The sequence below is a fragment of the Thermobia domestica genome, chromosome 18 (assembly GCF_964235325.1).
Source record: "Thermobia domestica chromosome 18, izTheDome1.hap1.1, whole genome shotgun sequence".
NCBI classification, from domain to species: Eukaryota; Metazoa; Arthropoda; class Insecta; order Zygentoma; family Lepismatidae; genus Thermobia; species Thermobia domestica.
The window spans coordinates 11,180,933-11,202,394 of record NC_137471.1 but is presented as its reverse complement, the minus strand read 5'-3'; the positions used below and the strand labels follow the sequence as shown (position 1 = coordinate 11,202,394).

Sequence of the window (21,462 nt, the reverse complement as noted above, 5' to 3'; positions counted from 1 at the left end):
CCCTGGTTTAAAATTCTACATACATAACATTTCAATAATTGAGGATTTGAAACAAATGATCAGCGAGAAATTCATCAACAACCAAATTAAATTGTACGTCAGTGTATCTAAGCATGTCAGATATCGACTCCAAGCATGCCTTGACCTTGAGAGCAGAATATACAGGGTGTCCACAATATCCTGGAACCATTAGAATGAAACAGCTCGTAAACTATAGCAGATAAAGATATGCGGCTTTTCATTCAACTATCACAACTTAATAACACTTGGAGAGTTGTAGAACACGTTGCAAAAAAAAAAAAAAAAAAACGCGTGTTTTTATCTGCTATAGTTTACGAGCTATGCTTCATTAAATGGTTCCAGAACTTTATGAACACCCTGTATAATTGTTATGTTGAAAACATGTAGGTAAATTTATATTGTCATTACTGTGTAGTACATGTACTTTAAATATATATATATATATATATATATATATATATATATATATATATATATATATATATATATATATATATATATATATATATATATACGAGGGTCACCACGAAAGTTTTGAGATACACATTGTTGTGGCACAGCACTTGAATTCCAACAATTGCGTTCGGTAGTGGTATCCAGTGCGAAGAAGCGAAGCAAGTTTCAACTCGCCTCGCTTATCGGCGTGGCCGTATCGCCTTCACCTGTTTGTTGATTTGAGCAGTATTTGGCTGTCTAGAATGGAGCTCGAAAGGGAACATTTTCAGGCAATGATCCTTTACGATTTCAAAAGTGGTTTGAACGAGACACAAAGCCTTGACCGTTTGCAGGGGACATTTGCGGACCTTGCTCCTTCCAGTGCTACAATTTTTCGGTAGTTTGGTGAATTCAGAAGAGGCCGGACATCGCTTAAAGATGAAGAGAGAGCTGGAAGTCCGGCAACAGCTGTGTCAGATGAAAACATTACCGCTGTGAATGACATTGAATCTACAATGAACGTTGGATCGCCAGCAGTAACAAAAATTCTTCATGATTATCTTCGGCTCAGGAAGGTTTCATCTCGTTCGGTGCCTCACACTTTGACTGAACAAAGCGCATGCGTGTGGAATGGTGTGAAGAAATGCTTGCAAGATTTGATAGAGGCAATTATCGACGCGTCTCTGACATTGTTGCTGGTTATGAGACTTGGATCTATCAATTTGTCCCTGAAAATAAACGCCAGTCTACAGTTTGGATCTTTCCAGACGAAAATCCACCCACGAAAGTGAAGCGACCGCGAAGTGTGGGGAAGAAGATAGTCGCAACTTTGTTCTCCAAATCTGGCCATGTTGTGACTGTTCCACTTGAAGAACAAACGACTGTTACTGCTCAGTGGTACACCACTGTTTGCCTAACAAAAGTGTTCCAGAAGCTTCGGGAACGGCGTCCAAGAACTGGATTGCGTGGGATCCTGTTTCATCATGACAACGCGTCCGCACACACGGCCAAAATCACAATTCAGATTTTAGAATCTACGGAGGTCAAACTTATGACTCATCCGCCGTATAGCCCTGACCTGGCCCCGTGTGATTTTTTTTCTGTTCCCCACATGATCGCATGCGTGGGAAGAGATTTTGCAGCCCTGAAGAAGCTGTAGTGGCTTACGAGAATGAACTTTCAACACTTGAAGAAAAAGACTGGCAACACTGCTTCCAAAAGTGGTTTTCGAATATGCAAAAGTGTGTACAGTGTAATGGTGAATACTTTGACAAAATGTAAGTGTTAAATTGATTTTAAGCATGTAAGTTATTTCACATCTCAAAACTTTCCTAGTGACCCTCGTATATAATTAGTTATGTTAGATGAAAAATGATTGAATTGGATCATATTTGAAAAAAAATCAGACGGAGAATTTTCTTTTGATTACAACAAATTAAAATTACGAGTAAAATTATTTATTGATAGAATCAATCTGCGTTCAATGTTGAGTAGAAACTACAATATCAATCTACTAGTGGGCTGTAATCAAATTTAGTTTTCACGAGATTAACGCCAGCAAATTGCGTGGACTTGGTTGGTAGGCCTAAATAAAATTAAGATAACGCTTATTCCAAGTATTTCACGTTTTTTTTTTTTTTTTTTCATAACGAAAGCTTTTTCTGACCATATCTATTGAAAGATCACATTTACCCTTTTAAAAAGTTTCCAAATACATCTAATGTACTCACCTACCCGGGTATCCTTGATACTAATATTGTCTGCCCACGGCCGTATTTAATATTTTTTGACACACCGGCTCATTATAAAAATGAAGGCCTCCCTTCCCCCAAAACCAATGAATACCAGTGTAGAAAATTTGAGACACTTTCTGATCATGACACGAAGCTAAATTCTGTGAAGCACATGAATAGTTATACAGGATGTTTTAAAACAACATCGACAACCTTTGGGATGTGATTCCTGACACCAAGATAAGACAAAAAGTATAGATCAACCTGAGTGCACAAATGCTTCCTTTCGGAGTTATAGGCTGCCGAAAACATGAAAAAATGAACTTTGAATGTCCCTAGCTCCAAAACTATGGGACCTACCGTAGTCGGGTCAAGAGTTCATTTAGGAACTAGTATGTGCACTATCCAACAATACATGTTTCACAATTCTAAGGAACTCACGCAACAATTTTTGTATAGGGAGTTTGTATACGGGAATATCATCTGAAGTACTCACCTACTACCTCTATAAAAATTGTTGTAGAAGTACCACAGGATTTTGAAACATGGAGATTTGGACAGGACACATACTAGTTCCTAAGTGAAGTTTTGACCCGAATACGGTAGGTCCCATAGTTTTGGAGCTATGGACCTTTAAAGTTCAATTTTTCATGTTTTCGGCAGCCTATAACTCTGAAAGGAAGCATTTGTGCACCCAGGTTGGTCTATACTTTTTGTCTTATCTTCGTGTCAGGAATCACTTTCTAAACGATGTCGGTGTTGTTTTGAAACATCCTGTATACGTTTATCACGACAACGAAACAATCATAAATTGCTTGCGCTGGCAGTTGGGTGATAAGCATCGAAAACTGTAGATAATTCTGGATGTTAATCAACAATGGAAAGGTTTCGAAATTGCAATCAAAGAATACAATGTCAACAATAAAAAAAATATTAATTTGTAACTAAAATTTTAATTAATTCTTTATAGGGGAACAGGTTCTTGTTACTTGGATATTTACAAATGTTAAGAGGCCCGGGTCATATTCACATGGGCATGGATAATAAATTTCTGAAAATTCCTGAACCAGATTATGAAAAAGAAACTGATGCGAGAAAATTTGCTGCCCCCTAAACTTGCCGCCCCGAACCATTGCTCATGTTGGTTCACGCGTCTAGGGGACCACGGTGGCTCAGTGGTAGAGCGGTTACCTTTGGTACGTAGGGTCCCTAGTTTGATCCCTGCCCAAGTAAGGTTGTGATCGAAACATTGTGTCCGTGAGTGTTCTCGTGGTACTTCCATTTCCTCTTAGCATCTCATTCCATCAGCACTCACTTGCTTTAATCATAGTCTCCCTTAGTCTAACAAATATAATCGTGGGTCATTAATCTGATAAATTTCGGGTCTACGTCTCCCACCAAGCCAACTGATTCACTCCAAGCATCGATTACGTGATATGGCGACCTCGATTTGTTTTTAATTGAAAAATTGAAATCTTTGAGTTTTACGTCCCACGATTATGCCGGCTAGGCTAAAGGAGACGGCGAAGATGAGAAATGACTGAAATGGTCGAATGAAGAAAGTGGGAAGAAACAGGAGAACCCCGAGAAAACCCACGCACACGGTGTTTGTCCACCCACAAAGTTTGCTTGGCGGGAGCAGGGTTTGAGCCCGGGACCCCATGAACCAGAGGTGAACGCTCTACCACGGAGACATCGCGGCCTCCTTGTTTTTAATTGGGTTGCCTACTATTACAATCTATGAATTTCGCTTCAAAGATTCAGTAACTTGATATACAGGGTTATTATAAATGATGGACCCATTTTTAAAGATGTGTATTTATTAAAGTACAAATCCAAAGTGTACAATCTTTATACCAATAGAAAGTGGGTTTCAAAGTTTTTTTTTTTTTTTTTTCAATACATTATAAGTGTTCAATGTGTCCACCGTCTACTGCACGGCAAACATCTATGCGGTAGCTGAACTCGTTCCAAACACGAGCAAGTGTATTTACTGTTACTGAGTGCACGGCAGCTATGATACGGTTCCGCAGATCCTCCAGAGTTACTGGTAGAGATGGGACGTAAGCAGCTTCCTTAACATAACCCCATAAGTAGTCATATGGGGTAAGATCAGGAGATCTCGGTGGCCAGAAGTGTAGATCAAGGTCTTCATTTCCCCTGTGACCTAGCCATCTCACTCAACTGAGAGGAAAACGAATAGCGGCCTATTGCCGCGCGAACTCTACCGGCCCGCTTCGAGAACCATCGTTGCCCACCGAAACTTTCAACCTTCCTCTTTCCATTAGTATAAAGATTGTTCATTTTGGATTTGTACTTTAATTACTACGAATTTTGAAAAATGGGTCCATCATTTATAATAACCCTGTATATTGTAGATTGTCCACACAAACATGACCAGACTGAATTCCAACATTGTTGATAAGAAATTATACAATGAAAGTTAACTTATACAAGAAGCATATTTATTGTGGAGATTCTGCTCAATCTTATCTATCGAAAGAAAATAAACTTGATTTCTTCTTTTTATCTAAAGATATTATACAGAGCAGGTGTTCTTTTATTATCTAATCTATCAGTATATCCTTGAATATTTGTTTTCTTCAGTGTGTCGCCAAAAACCTACAGTGAATGAGTTGCCAACATGTTGTTATATCTCGTTTTAGCAATTCTGCCTTTGGTATTATACTTCATTTCTGTTAGAAAAGATCCTAAGCCTGTATTTGGAATATATTCACAACCGGGAAAATGGTACTTTTTAAAATACACAGTTTTTCTCTGCATGTATTTGCTACGCCAGGTAAATATTACAATAATCTAAATTGAGTTTTAAATAATATTGAATTTAGAAATATCTGAAAATGTTTCTAGAAAAAGAAAATCTAAATCATTCCATTTAGCATAGATTTTTGCCTACTCATTGTAGATATATAACAGTTTGGTTTAGAATAAGGAGTAAAGATACCATATACGTACATAACAAATGAGTAATTAACGACTTTATTACATAGTCAGTAGCATTTTTAAGGGTGGCTTCCGAGCTTAAGGCCTCCCGAAATCTTACTTACTATAGTAAAGTAAATGAAATATCTTCCAGAATTTTCACATTTCCAGGCAAATCCCCCCCCCCACGAAAGTTAGCGAACCCCCTCCCGAAACAAAATCGTAAATACACCACTGTACATACTTATTTAATTTTACACGTCAACTGAATGCAGAGCCGGCTCTAAATGTGCAATACATGCATTTGCACGGGGCGACAAAATCTGTCATAACTATGTATATTATTTAAAGTAAATGTTTCTTGTTAGAAACAGACTTCATCATGATGGTAGTTAAATTTACTAAGCTGACCTATTTGAAGACTACAGTCATAAATCATGTTTAGGTCGTATTAGTTTAAGGTCACATGGACAAAATGGTCAAACAAAACCCAGCATGAATTGCTTAATTATTATCAAATACAATAACTCAATTCTCGAACACTACTAGCACCTGTTTCATTTAGTTAGTTATCACAGTTTTAATATGAAAACCAGGCTTGTCTTTGTCACAAACAAGTACCTTATCATTAAAGGTAGAAACATTAAAAAAAAAAAAAAAAAAAACTTTTAAAAGATGTGGAAGGGATTTTTTTTTAAAAAAAGTAAAGATAAAAGAAATAGTTGCACTGGAATTACAAACTGATATATTGAGATTGAAGCTTGATATTGAATTCTATAAAAGAGTTACCGTACGATCTTTCCTCTGCAGGTGTATTTGCTTCATCTTTCACTAACATAATAGATTATTATTTAAAAAAAAAAGATACAAAGAGAATGTATTTGCATTGTTTAGGCCTTTCTGAGTGCAAGTGCTCTTTTCGTCCTCTTCCTTGTTCATGATGAGGTAGCATACTTAAAATCTTGATTTTGAATATTTGTTCTTGCTGGAGTAGGTGGACGTCAAATGATGCAATTGCACGGGGCAACAAATTGCTTAGGGCCGGCCCTGACTGAATAGGTGAAAACCATGTATGTAGCATTTTGGTCATAATTGAAGGTCATAAATGATAAAAGAAAGGTTATGTGTTAAAAAGAAATCAAGTAGAATGTTACTTGCCAGAGACATACCAGTTATTTACAATTTTCCTACGAAAATTGCGGAATCAAGCAACTTTAAACTTGTTTTTCTAAGATGTTAAAATTTATTCACTTACCCTACGCTGGTTTTCAGCCACAATTAAATTTCCTCCAATATGGGGCTACCAACTCAGAAAAATAAAATTACTGGCACCAGCTCAAAATCATCAAAACAGATGAAGAATGAATTGTATTTTAAACGTTTAAATATAGTAAAACTTAACAAAAATACTAGTCAGTTGGTAACCCTACTCTGATGTAATAGCACTATTAGTTTCTTATGGTGCCACATGAAGAAATAATAAAAGTAATGATAATTATAACGAAGGATATTAAGAAATAAGATGAGTTTGGTTCTACTAACGTCAAAGTGTAGTATTACAATTTGCATATATTATACTCCATCTTTGGGTGTCCAGTGGCTAAAAATCTTTTTAAAGCATCATTCTATTAAAAATAGAAGGATTGCATTTTGAAGTCTCTCTCTGGGACAAAACAAACTGGTATGGTGACTTTTCATTTGTATATTATTATCTTTTCATATGTTTTAACGATAAAATAATTTTTGCAAAAGGCAAGACGTTATTTTGTAATGTTTATCACTATATCGCTATTTTTTTGGAATCCATCTCTGTAGGCCTATACATTTCACTGAACGATAGTTTATAATTAACTAGTGTGTGAACTCTCACTTGGGTAATATGTAATCCGAGAAGGATCAAAGATATCTTTGAGATATTACCTTTTACCCTTAACCCCATGTTATTTAATACTGTCTAAGAGTTATACTGTCAGAATACATATTGTGATTGTCTGTTCTAGTACTTTCTTGTGTATGTTTTTTTATTAATAACTATTGTAGCTAATTGCCAATACCAGGGTTGTATGTGAGGATCCTCTTATATAGAGCCTAATTCTAGCAATTAATAGTACCGGGTCCCATTGAGCACCAGTTATCGTCACACATTGTTTTCATAAAAGTTCCGTATTAGGTTGTCATCCGTTTATTATAAAGAATTTCCATATACTACTGACAATTGGAACAATGGCAGTCAAGGGCGCCCATATTGTGGTTTCCAAGGGGGGAGGGGGGCAAGTATACGCGACATTTCAAATATAGGTTCCAATTTTGCTGTAACTAATGTAAAAATTCTATTGGGTTTTCGATATTCCGAAGTACAATTTCCTCTAGGGAGGCGATCGCCCTACCTTGGCCCCCTGAAGGGCGCCCTTGATGTCAGTCTACACAAACACAACCAATCCACAATCCAACGATGATGCATCCAGTTCCAGCGCCTCGGCTAGTTGCGACGTCATCGATGATGATTTATTTCAATTCAATTGTTAATATCGCTGTTGACTTTCACAATTCAGACGAATTGTTGATGGATTTTATTGTAATTTAAAGTTATGTATGTTGCTTGTTAATCTTAAGCGAATAAAATTCAACATTTCAAATTTTACTATAACTCACTTATAATCCTACACACGAAAAGGGTTTGAAATCTACAATGTGGGTTATAGGTTAGCAGCTCAAAATCTAGCCCTTTTTTGTGTGAAAAAGCTTATTTCTGAAGGCCATCTAGCCTATTTTCTTGCGAGATTGTTGGCAACACTGTTGCGGAGCTTTGCTCTCATTTTTTATTCAATTTTTACTATTTACACTTCAATACTTTGAACAATTTTATTGTTTGTTACAATCTTAATATACTATTTTTCATTTTCAATTTGTTCATTCGCTGCTTATCCTTCCTGATTACATTAACAATGTGATAAACAATTATATTTAAAACAGGCAAATTCGGCCATTTTGGCACGTGCCATCTTAGTACATATTCTTATTTCAAACAATTTATATTTAAAACAAATTTAGTGAAGCAGTCCACAGGGCTCTAAGGCCAGGACTTCCTTTATAAATCTCCGTAATGGGGCGTTTACACTTAGTCGATTTGCGTTCGATTCAGTTGAATTGACGTCACTTTCAACTTAATCGACCGTGTAAACGGGACTTCAACTTAATCGCTTGTTGATCGAAGGCGACTAATCGACTGGCAACTGAATTGAAAGACGTTCTATTTTCTGTGGTTGAAATAATTGAACATATCCATCGATCTGATTCGGCCTAGTTGCTTCGATTTAGTGGCAAATACAGCGAGTCGATTTAGTCGTGCGACTAAATCGATTTAGTCGTGCGACTAAATCGACCAAGTGTAAACGCCCCATAAGGGAGATAAATGGAACAGATGAAATACTGTACCAAGTTGTTTTACATCTTGTAGAGCTAGTTTATTTTCTTTGTAAATGGAAGTCCAATGTTCTCATTTACATTTATTTTATTTCAAAGATAGAGAATATATATGTTCAAGGTTTCAAAGCATAAATAAAGTGTATTGTGTTCGTTCAATTAAAAGCAAAGATAGCTTAGAATTCTCGGGTTAAAAACTCATTTTAATCATTGGTGTGTGCCGATTATTCTGAATAAAAAGATTATATATGCATTGAATTGTTTCAGGGAAGGTTCTCCTTCAGTTGCTCTCCAGGCTGATGTTCCTCTTTCAAACTTGTAGAACCCTTTGTGAACAGGAATAATTTATACTTATCGTTTCCCATGACATACAATTGTTTTCTCGGGCCGCGGTGGCTCAGTGGGTATTCTCGGGGTTCGCCTCTGGTGCTTGGGGTCCCGGGTTCGATCCCAGCCCCCGCCAAGTGAACTTGTAGTGGGCAAACGCCGTGTGCGTGGGTTTTCTCGGGGTTCTCCCGTTTCTTCCCACTTCATTCCACCATTCCGTTCATTACTCATCATCACCGTCTCCTTTAGCTTAACCGGCATATGCGTAAGACATAAAACTCGAAGATTTAATTTCATTTTACAATTGTTTTCTCCATATTGTGGACACATCCGATATTTCCTTTTACTTTTTTTTTTTAACTAGGCAGAGACAACTTCCTGCTCAACTATACTTCCATTTTGACAGTTAACGGTATTGGCAATGTTGCCAACTTTATACAGAAACTTGGAGAATGTATATTCAGTTAATAATGATAAAGTACCGGTAATGCTATGATCACGTAAATTTGTTCAGTAGTTCGTACACATGCAAAATTATTTGATTTTTTGACTTTTCCTTACTAATAATAATAATAATAATAATAATAATAATAATAATAATAATAATAATAATAATAATAATAATAATAATAATCTTAATAGTGGCAAAGCAAACAAGCTTCAACAAAAACAGAAGGAAAACAAGCTGGATACGGCATGAAATCAAGAAACAGTGTCGAAGAAATGGAAGTCGCACAGCCATTGGCTAAACATCCAAAGGTAAGAGATTTTCTTTTTTCTTTTCTTTAACTTACCGAACTATTGGTTTATATTCTATTTTCTACTCATTTATTTTCTGAGAATTTGTGATTCTTATTTGGTCAAATTGAAAATAGTGTAATTAATTAGTTTACCATTATTTACATGTCGATGATACGCCATTTTCCTTTCTCAACAGAGTATATGTATGTAAATGAAATTATTCATGTGTGAAAAATACATGTGAGTTATCTTTGAGAAACAAGACTTTTTGTTTTCTACAGAATTGGGTTGTTGTTTTATTTCGAACTTTTCTTTTTAACATTATTTTAAAAAGTACACTGAAAGCTAAAGGCAATCAATTCAGTGTATATTTCGGCATATGTTGGCTTCTGGGGGTCTAACATTTTTTTGGTAAAAATTATTACTATTTTCTTAAATATTGTCCTATTTTCGTGAGGTTACGTTAGTTTTGTTTAGCTTAGGATAATTAGTTTAGATTTGGTAATTCACGGTAACTTAAATTTATACTTACCTTCACGGTTTGTATAGATCGGCCACGGCCTTGGAAAACTTGTATAGACCCTATTATACTTTCCGCCTTCAGTGAACATCTGAATAGATATTCGGCCAAATATACTTCCATGTGCTCTTTCCTCTTCCCAAATACAGGTACAGAGTATTTTGCCCAACGCCACTTACTCTCAATTGTTTGCGTGTTGCCTGACAGTTTGGCCCCGTAAAAGCCGACATAACCTTAAATTTCGAAAAATTTTGTTAACTACTAAATTTATTCCTTATTACATACTAAACGAACAATGGTTTAATAAGGTTGGCACAACTGATATCTAAAAAAAAAAAAAAAAAAATGTTGAAAATAATCTTGTTTGTGATTGGATTACGGGAAAACAACTGATCCGTATGCAACTGACTTTTTGAATATAATTAGTATCTACCTCTAACAGGAATTTTGTCGTGTCACTTTGATTAAAATGCGTATCCTAAGGGGAAGATACGGAGTTTAAAATTTATGCCAAAGATTGAGTATCTTAGGACTCCCTCAAGCAAGGGAGATGAAACTCAGAATATAAACTCTTTATTAAAAATAAGTTGAAACAAGTCCAAATGCCTTAAAAGTTCCGTTTCTAAGGATTGAAGAAAGGAAATTTCTATATTTTCATTTCCCATTTTGTATTTATAAAACGGCTAAAGCGAGGAAACGGTTGAACTATTTAAAATGAATTTTTGAACATTATTAGCACTTGATTTGACCTGGGTTGTTATCTTCACACTTTGAAATGAAACAAGGGAGTTTAAATATATCATTAAGATATTTTTCGTAAACCATACTCTTTCCGCCAAGGCCATAAATATGGAGAAGGCAATCCCGACAAATGTTAGAGGGCATTAAAAAATATAATTTTTTTAAGTTTCTCCATTCATTTCTGAAGTTTCAAGTTTGTCCCGACAGTGACAGAATAATAGTAACTTCTTTAAAGATTACATTTAAGAAAATATGGAATTAATTAATTTCCAAACACCCTTTTGTAATAAGAATAAAGTTTAATCCATTCGATAATACAGGAATTTGGCAACTTTTGAATTGCTACTTGATTGTTTTCATAAGACAGCCTACAAAACAGTACACATGAAACAGTAGGGACCTACAAAATTTGTTTGAGGGCTCATAAATTTTACGGACGGCGAAGAACAGGGTTTTCAGCTAGTTTCATTTTAAAACTAATGACAGTTTCTCTCAGTGCATAACGTTGCTAAAAAAAAAAAAAAAAAAAAAAAAAAAAAAAAAAAAAAAAAAGTTTCTGAGAAAACGATTTTATACTTATAAGGGTCTTCATTAGGGGAGACCGGGGCTGGTTCAAACAAGTCTTGGTTGAAACAGTAGCGAAAAATTATGAAGAAAGGGGTCTAGCAACTTTGTCTTCCCAGTGCAGATACATTAGTAAACTGTATTCATTGTGTACGAATTTCATGGAGGTTAGAGTCACCGTTCATAATACATCTTGAAAAATTCGTTTTTGAAGGTGGTGAATAACTTCCAAAAATTTTTGTTTTTTCTTTTATTATTTCAGAATAACAAAGTTATGGAAATAAAAGTAGTATCCATCAAGTGATTTAAAGTATCGTGTACAATTGGCACTGGTTGCATTTTGATTTGACCAATTGTGGGTGTTAGTGTTTGCATTCTTATCATGGCAGACACCAAGGGGTTGGTTGAAACATGAATTTTCTTTCGTTTCCACGTAGTCACTGGTTATACAGTGAAACCTCTGAATAACGGACACTAATGGGACATGAATTTTTGTCCGCTATTGAGAGGTGTCCGTTACAGAGAGGTTACAGAAATGTAATTTTTCACAATGCTAATTGTATGCAGTAATATACAGTAACTGCATTATGTATGAGCGTAGATACGTAAAATTCAATATGAAAATATTTAGTACGCATGTAAATTACTGGGAGGGATGAAGGAGAAATTCATTTCTGTTAAATAATATTATTACTATGGAATGTGTTAATATGTTCGTTCATTGGATGAAAAGGCAAGTTATTGGAAGTGCATATGTTTATTGACCCAGTCCCAATCACAAAGAATATCCTCTTAGTGAAAGTGAAAAGAAAGCCGGGAAAACCCCAAACCCAGACTTGTTCCAGTGTCATAAGTAAAAGAAAAATGTTACTTTTCCAAAAAAGTAAGAGAGGAAACATTGCTCGTTGAAAATGTTATTGTAAAACAAACATTATTTTGTTATTTAAGAAATTGTCGAGAAAGATGCAAGGCCCAGATGAAAAACGGCTAAATTTGTTAGGGAATAGAAGATCTTTCGCGTAGAATTCTTGGCCTTACGACTGACCTGCATGAGTGTTATTACTTATTGAAGGTTTTCTAGGATTTCCATCAGAAAGCAGTTTATTGCGGGCATAAACAAAGAAGAATTTCAAGTTCAGCTTGAAGTTGTTCTGTTTGATGGTTCACCAGGTCTAGACTCATGATAGATACACTTGTAGGGAAAAGACTTTTCTGTCTACTGTAATATATCACGGAACCGAGAATAATTCCTGTCCGTTATGAAGAGGTTATTGAAAGTCTGGGGGAAAAAAGGACTGTCCGCGTCCGTATCTGAGAGTGTCCGTTAAAGGGAGGGTTTTGTTCCATAAGAGAACATATAAATTTGCCGGGACGAAAAACTCTGTCCGTATTATAGAGGTGTCCGTTATTGAGAGGTGTCCGTTAAGGGAGGTTTCACTGTATAAACAATTAATTGATTGTTTTTTTTTTTTAAATATAGATAGCTATACTTCGAAAGAAAAAAGTGATTCGTAGAAGAAAGAGTGTTGTATTAATAGATACATCTAGAAGAAACGAATTGGCAAACACAGAGAAGCACAAACTTAGTAGGACTACCAACAAAAATATTCACTAAATCAAAGAAACTACGTCCAAATAAGAAACTGAAGAAAGAGAAAAAATGATCCCAGTTCCAGTTCAGGAGATGAATTTTTTTTTTTTTTTTTTTTTGTGATACATATTCTAACAGCAAACCTTGGGAAAAGTTGGTTAAATGTATATAATGTTACTTTTGGGCTCACGAAATGTACACTGATGGAACAGTTTCTTTTGTATGCCAAAACTGCAATATTACAAAAATTATGTGGGCAAATGTAAAAAATATTTCAACCGGTCCCGGTCTTTCCTATTAGGGATGCTAGCGAGGTCTCATCTCAAAATTTCGAGACGAGATCGAGACGGACGTTTATACATCGAGAGATATTCGACACGAAGCCAAGCTTTGTCTCGAAAGACTCGGTCTTGTCTCAAATCTTAACAGAAATTATTACTGAAATTATTATTATTATTATTATTATTATTTTTACTCAAAATTCGTTGCATGTTATGTTATATATGAGACTGGAACGATTCTTATAACAGACGATTTAAATTTGGCACTATGCCGACATCTTTCTAGGTGACGCAGTGAAACACACATCGCTGAGTAAATCAGTATAAAGCCATATCATACAATAATAATCTGAAAGAGCATAGAACTTTTGCTGTGGAAGCGTTTAAAAACAACGATTTCGCTATTATACCACAGCGAGCTTTTCGGCGACATTTTGGCATTGACAGGCATAGATAGATTCTGACGCGCCAATCAATATTGAATTCAGACAGACAATTGAAGTCTAGTGAATCCGTTATCAACAAGAATCCCCTTTGTCGCCTTCGAGCTATGCAAACACCGGAAAATATACGCAAAGTGTCACAAAGTTTTCTACATAGTCATCTTCTTTCTACTCGTCGTCATTCAATCACTTTACACTTAATCCTTAGAATAGTTCAATGAGAATTTAAAGTTCCATGTCTTAAAAATTCGAATAGTTCAACAACTCTTTCCCTGTGACTTGAATGAGAGGTGTGATTTTGCAGGAAATTGTAGCTAATGATTATAAAAACCTCAGTGATTTCTGGATCATCTGATAATGACCTGTAAAGAACGGTGAACACTGTGCTGAAAATCTTGTGCTACTCTGTTTACACTTTCCGATGTTTGTACAGTTCGAGAGCTACCAGAAGCTTCATGTTGACAATAGATACACTAGAAATGAAATATTTTAAAGTTTTACGTCCCACGGTTATGCTAAAGGAGACGGTGATGATGAGAAAGGATGAAATGGTGGAATTAAGAAAGTGGGAGGAAACGGGAGAACTCAGAGAAAACCCACGAACACGGTGTTTGTCCACCACAAAGTCCACACGGCGTGAGGTGGGATCGAACCAGAGATAACAAGCATCGGAGGTGAACGCTCTACCACTGAGCCACTGCGCCCCCATAGATACACTAGATCAGTGATGGGCAAACTACGGGCAGTGAGCCAGATGCGGTCCCCTTAAAGGTTGTGTCCGGCCCGCGACATGATTCCTAATCCGTTGAGTGAAAAGAAGTAAAGAGTTACAATGAAAGAGTTGTATTAGAAAAATCGACAAACAGGTTTTTTTTAAACTTAACTTCTGAGAATAAAATGCATCCCAGTTCGAAGTAGATATGAGAAGCTTCAACCATTAATGGGACTTAGTATTACAAGAATTTTGTAAAATATACCAGTGTTGTTTTTTAATAAACCATTTTGACCCACGTAAGTTTTTTCGTCTTTCTTTGCCTTTCCTTAAAAAAAAAAAAAAAAAAAAGTTTCCCCATCACTTCACTGGACCTTAATTGTGTGAGATAATTGAATATTATATTGTAGTATGTCAGAAACTTTCCATTCATTGCAGTGTCAAAATGTCGAAAAACTCGCTGCATTACATTAGCTAATACGTTGATTTTGACCTCTTCCACAGTGTATATTAGGGATGGCCACATTTTCCGGAAAACGGAAAACGGAAAATATTTTTTCCGGAAACCGGAAAATTGAAAACGGAAGACAGAAAATTTTCCGAAAAAACGGAAAACGGAATATTTTCCGGAAAAGCGGAAGACGGAAAATTTTCCGGAAAACGGAAGACGGAAATTTTCCCGGAAAACGGAAGATAGAAAATTTTCCGAAAAAACGGAAAACGGAATATTTTCCGGAAAAGCGGAAGACGGAAAATTTTCCGGAAAACGGAAGACGGAAATTTTCCCGGAAAACGGAAGACGGAAAATTTTCCGAAAAAAACGGAAAACGGAATATTTTCCGGAAAAGCGGAAGACGGAAAATTTTCCGGAAAACGGAAGACAGAAAATTTTCCGGAAAACGGAAGACGGAAATTTTCCGGAAAACGGAAGACAGAAAATTTTCCGGAAAACGGAAGACGGAAATTTTCCGGAAAACGGAAGACGGAAAATTTTCCGGAAAAACGGAAAACGGAAAATGTGATTTCCGGAAACCGGAAAACTCTTTTTCCGGAAATGGCCATCCCTAGTGTATATAATATTTTCTGAGGAATAGCATTTTGTGGAAGGATTAGTGAAGTTGTTGTTAATGGCAGCACTAAAACGTCCAATTCATGTATACAATGAAAAGAGTAAGTGATGTCATACTGTGAAAATTTTCCATTGCAAATTATTTGCTAGTAATAGCTTCATACTCACGATGATGATAATTCTTAGTATATGCTACTTTATCTTTTCTTTCATACATGCATATTTATGCTTTGTTTCTAGGCCTTTGATGCTGTGTTTTTCTGTGGAGCTAACAAGGAAGGATATTACTTCATTATTGCTTCAGAAAGACGGCCTTATAACGTTTGCAATGGATTATGTTACATTATAGTAAGTGTTAATATTTTCTATGTATAAGCTTTTTCACTGAATATACAGAGTGAGTGAAAAGTAACTGCTAAAAATTATTATATTCAACTGATCATACGTATTAGAAAAACATATACATATCCATCCTTAGGTAAGAAAATATGAGCGTCTCTGGCGGGGGGACGGGGGGACTCGTCCCCCAATATTTTGAAGTACAAAATGTTCAATATTCTATTTAATTTAATTTATTTAATAACGACAGAATAACATATAAACAATAATTATTATATTTATTTGGAATATAATATTCAGGCTATGAAACAATTATAACAAAATTCTTAATAGGTCTCAAGAGAGTCCGTGAAGGTAAGCAAAAAGGTTACAAATGGAATCACAGATAAATAAACAAGTTGGGCTAGGTACTACTATTTAAATCCCTTTCTTTGATGTCGCCCCAAAGTTTACATGCCAGAGACGCCAGTGTAAGAAAACATAATAATATGTTAAATTTCAATATAGGCACCTGTGTTGTTAACTCTTTGAAGCACGATGGTACTTATATTATACCACCTTTTAGATAACGTTTTAGAAACATCGTGGCCAAAAAGAGTAATAATCAGGTTCCTCAAACCGTCAAAGGTACAATTGAGTCTTTCAGTTCCAAAATGGCTCCTGTCCATTTACAGAAAACCCCAGAAAATGTAAAATAAATGTACGATCTGCATGTTTTGTAGAACTGGGAATACCTCAGTGTGTTCATGTGAAAAACCTGAACATTCTTACATAATTATTTCCAGTTCTACAAAACGCAACCGATCCTACAGTTTTTCTCGGTTTTCTGAGATTTTCTGTAAATGAACAAGAGTGGTCGAAGTGAGATGGTATGCAGTGGTATGCCATACCGCCTTTGGTTTTTCAGCGATCAAGACATACCGTCACTAGAGAGTAGATGCTAAGTATCTTTAATAAATCTATTTTTATACAGACTAATTGACAAATAGCTTTGCACGTAAAAAGATATTGTTTCTTATGTAGAAATAATTTGTAAGTTGACAAAAGCGAAATTTTTGTTATATTTTCCTTACTTTTTGTTTTTAAAATGAGGTGTCTTCAGAGAAATTCATCTAGTTTATACCATGATGTGTCATATTGAATTGTTTCTTTCGTATGTATGTGTGTGTCTTCTTGTGTTAATGTATATAAATGTCGTGTTTTAAACATGGACGGATTTAGGGATTGTCTGCTGTGGTGGCGGTTCGGGAGTTTCCCCACAGGAAATTGTTGATACAAAAACTCGGTTTTTGAGCATTTTTGTGTATAATTCTCTATAATACAACATAAGGGAATATTTTAAATTTTTTTCGGAAACTTGTTGGCAGGGGATCAAAGTCTCTCCATGTCTCCACATAACTACAGAGAAGCTCTCCAATGGTTTTAAGTCATTATATAAATAGAAATGTAATATTTTAGGCAACATACCCTCACTGTATTTCAACATTTAGGTAACTGGTATGTCGAGTCAAAATCGTGATAATACATACCGGCTCTGCTTTCTTTCCACTTCGAACACTGGACAAGAGCCGTTTTGGATCTAGACTAGGGATGGCCAGAACCGGTTCCTGGTGGAACCGGTTTTCGGGTCTGAACGGATCCGGTTCTAGAAGATCCGGTTCCGGAACCGGTTTTTCGGATCCATGTCTGGAACCGGTTCTGAAAACAGAACCGGTTCCGCGAGGTAAATAAACTGGGTAACTGGCAAACTCATTGGCTAAACAGCCAACTGGCCAACTCATTTGGCTAAACACCCACTGGTGGACCAAAATTATTTTCTGGGGGCACAAGCGGGTTTGGGCGGGGAAGGCACAAGCGCATGGTCCTCTTTGCATTATTTTTGAAGGTGAACTTTCTGCCTCCTTTACGGGTCTTTGGGGGCTTTCGGATCCAGGTCTGGAACCGGTTCCTAAGATCCGGTTCTGGAACCGGCTTTTCAAATCCAGATCTGGAACCGGTTCCTAAGATCCGGTTCTGGAACCGGGTTTTCAGATCCAGATCTGGAACCGGTTCTTAAGATTCGGTTCTGGAACCGGGTTTTCGGATCCAGGTCTGGAACCGGTTCCTAAGATCCGGTTCTGGAACCGGGTTTTCGGATCCAGGTCTGGAACCGGTTCCAGAACCGGTTCTGAAAACCGGATCTCCGAGAACCTGTTCCTCACGGAACCGGTTTCGCCGGAACCGGAACTTTGTGGCCATCCCTAATCTGGACGACTCGATTGACACTTTTCTGAAAGAAGTCAATTGGAATGTTGGCAATAACCTCTAATTCGTGCCTCTAATTCCTCTACCATGTGAAGTTAGGACTTGTACACCTTCTCAATGTTGCCCCACAAGTCAAAAAAAAAAAAAAAAAATCTGGATTTCTTGCTGGCTATTCGTGATGTCCAGGCTATCGATCTGAGCTCGCGGATAAGCGGTCCGCCATATTTGTTTATGTTGCACATGCTGTTTCTAGCGGTCAACGATTGAACCAAGTGAAACAGACAATGTGAAATCTTTTAATAAATACTTTATATTATGGCACTGTTTTCAACCTAAAATCAGTAATATAATTTTTATAGAGTATTAAAAGTACTTTTGCCCACCTGGCCCCGGGGCATGGATGGAGTGGCACATAAAAGAATACATATAAATTATAAATTGGAGGCCCTGAATTTCGTATTTGCTCTGCGTGGTACAAACCCTAGTTATGGACCTGCCACCCGGTATATACTTATACATTTATGATACGAGTGCTGGTTAAGTTTAAGAACACCACACTTTGAAAAATTTACGGAGAAAATTGAACACCCTGTATATAAAGAAATATTTCAAAGGAGCAAATTTCTGCAGGCGACTGGCTTAAATAATAAATAATACAGGTGTATCTTATGTTTACAAGTGTGGGGTTATTAGTCTAAAACCATTCCAAGTGCCCATTAGCGTGATACTAATAACATATTAATATTATAAGACCAAATGGCGTGATCCTTCTTATAATGCCCACTGGCGTGATCCTAATAACATTACAGTCTTGTAAGGCCCACTAGCGTGATCCTAATAACATTGCAATCTTATAAGGCCCACTAGCGTGATTCTAATAACATTACAATCTTATAAGGCCCACTAGCGTGATCGTTATAACATTGCAATCTTATAAGGCCCACTAGCATGATCCTAATAACATTACAGTCTTGTAAGGCCCACTAGCGTGATTCTAATAATATTGCAATCTTATAAGGCCCACTAGCGTGATCCTAATAACATTACAGTCTTGTAAGGCCCACTAGCGTGATTCTAATAACATTACAATCTTAAAAGGCCCACTAGCATGATCCTAATAACATTACAGTCTTGTAAGGCCCACTAGCATGATCCTAATAACATTACAGTCTTGTAAGGCCCACTAGCGTGATCCTAATAACATTACAATCTTATCAGGTCCACTAGCTAAATTCGGTTGGGGGAAGAAAAAAGGGCCCGCGAGATTTTACCTGATTCTTTTAGTACTCGACGGGAGAAATCTATTAGTGAAGGTTTTTTTTTAAATCGCCGCTAGCAAACATGGAGAAAATCGCATTTTCATGATCCGGTTCAAAATGGGGAAGAAAAAGGGGCCCACGAGATTTTAACTGATTCTTGTAGTACTCGATGAGAGAAAACGATTAGTGCAGGAATTTTCAAAATCGGTGCAGGCAAACATGGAGAAAATCGCATTTTGAACCGGTACATTAAAATGGTTTTTTCTTCATGTTTGCCTGCGCCGATTTTGAAACTTCCTTCACTAATCGATTTCTCTCGCCGAGTACTACAAGAATCAGTTAAAAACTCGCGGATCCTTTTTTCTTCTCCATTTGCAACCGGTACATGAAAATGCGATTTTCTCCATATTTGCCTGCACCGATTTTGAAAATTCCTTCACTAATCGATTTCTCTCGTCGAGTACTACAAGAATCAGTTAAAATCTCGCGGATCCTTTTTTCTTCCCCGTTTTGAACCGGATCATGAAAATACGATTTTCTCCATGTTTGCCTGCACCGATTTTTAAAATTCCTTCACTAATCGATTTCTCTCGTCGAGTACTACAAGAATCAGTGAAAATCTCGCGGGCCCTTTTTTCTTTCCCATTTTGAACCGGTACATGAAAATGCAATTTTCTTCATATTTGCCTGCGCCGATTTTGAAAATTCCTTTACTAATCGATTTCTCTCGTCGAATACTTCAAGAATGAGTTAAAATCTCGCGGGCCCTTTTTTGTTCCCCATTTTGAACCGGTACATGAAAATGCTATTTTCTCCATGTTTGCCTGCGCCGATTTTGAAAATTCCTTCACCAATCGATTTCTCTCGTCGAATACTTCAAGAATGAGTTAAAATCTCGCGGGCCCTTTTTTCTTTCCCATTTTGAACCGGTACATGAAAATGCTACTTTCTCCATGTTTGCCTGCGCCGATTTTGAAAATTCTTTCACTAATCGATTTTTCTCGTCGAGTACTACAAGAATCAGTTAAAATCTCGCGTGCCCTTTTTTCTTCCCCATTTTGAACCGGAACGTGAAAATGCTATTTTCCCCATGTTTGCCTGCGCCGATTTTAAAAATTCTTTCACTAATCGATTTCTCTCGTCAAGTACTACAAGAATCAGTTAAAAACTCGCGGGCCCTTTTTTCTTCTCTATTTTGAACCGGTACATGAAAATGCTATTTTCTCCATGTTTGCCTGCGCCGATTTTGAAAATTCTTTCACTAATCGATTTCTCTCGTCAAGTACTACAAGAATCAGTTAAAAACTCGCGGGCCCTTTTTTCTTCTCTATTTTGAACCGGTACATGAAAATGCTATTTTCTCCATGTTTGCCTGCGCCGATTTTGAAAATTCTTTCACTAATCGATTTCTTACGTCGAGTACTACAAGAATCAGTTAAAATCTCGCGGGCCCTTTTTTCTTCCCCCCAACCCTAAATTCTAATAACATTACAATCTTAAAAGGCCTACTAGCATCATGCTAATAAAGAATTGTCTTCAAATTGAATTGAATTATTACTTAAAATGTATGCAGATGATATATACTATTTGAAGAGACTATACTATTTGCGTACCTAGGTAATACTATCGCCTACATTGTATGCTAATAAGGAGTGAACATGCTATTTTTTTAAAATAATAGTGCATTAACACTTATAATTCACATTCATACTCTTTAATAAACTATTTCAGGTGCCTGGAATTGGGTTACTTTGTAGCCCTAAACTTCCAGATACAATTTTATTTGGTGGAGAAGATGGAAAATTCGGAGCAGAAGGTATTTCCCTTCAGCCTGTAACAGCAATGCGGATTTGGAATATTAAATACAGTGGGAAAATGAGGTAATCATATTGTTTATCATTTATATACGGTAAATTAAGAGCGGAAAAAAGTACCTTTTTTAAAAAAAGAAAAAAAAAGGACAAAGAAAGAAAATAGCAAAACTCAAGTTTGTTGGGATATATTTGTTGAATTGATTGCAGTTGAAGTCTCTTATCAGCTTCTAGTTATGACTGAACCTACAGCTTTAAATAGAAT

The 21,462-nt window shown here is 36.4% G+C and overlaps 1 protein-coding gene across 1 annotated transcript in view; it reads left to right on the top strand.

Moving 5' to 3' along the window:
• The first annotated feature begins 4,791 nt into the window (after positions 1 to 4,791).
• The window catches only part of LOC145675929 (uncharacterized), a 34,451-nt gene continuing 17,780 nt past the window's right edge, over positions 4,792 to 21,462 (top strand). The window contains exons 1-4 of the mRNA XM_081746734.1: positions 4,792 to 4,989; positions 9,525 to 9,641; positions 15,785 to 15,892; positions 21,118 to 21,266. Of these exons, the coding sequence (XP_081602860.1) occupies positions 4,834 to 4,989; positions 9,525 to 9,641; positions 15,785 to 15,892; positions 21,118 to 21,266 (530 nt within the window). The 5' untranslated portion in view covers positions 4,792 to 4,833. The remainder of the gene's footprint in view (positions 4,990 to 9,524; positions 9,642 to 15,784; positions 15,893 to 21,117; positions 21,267 to 21,462) is intronic.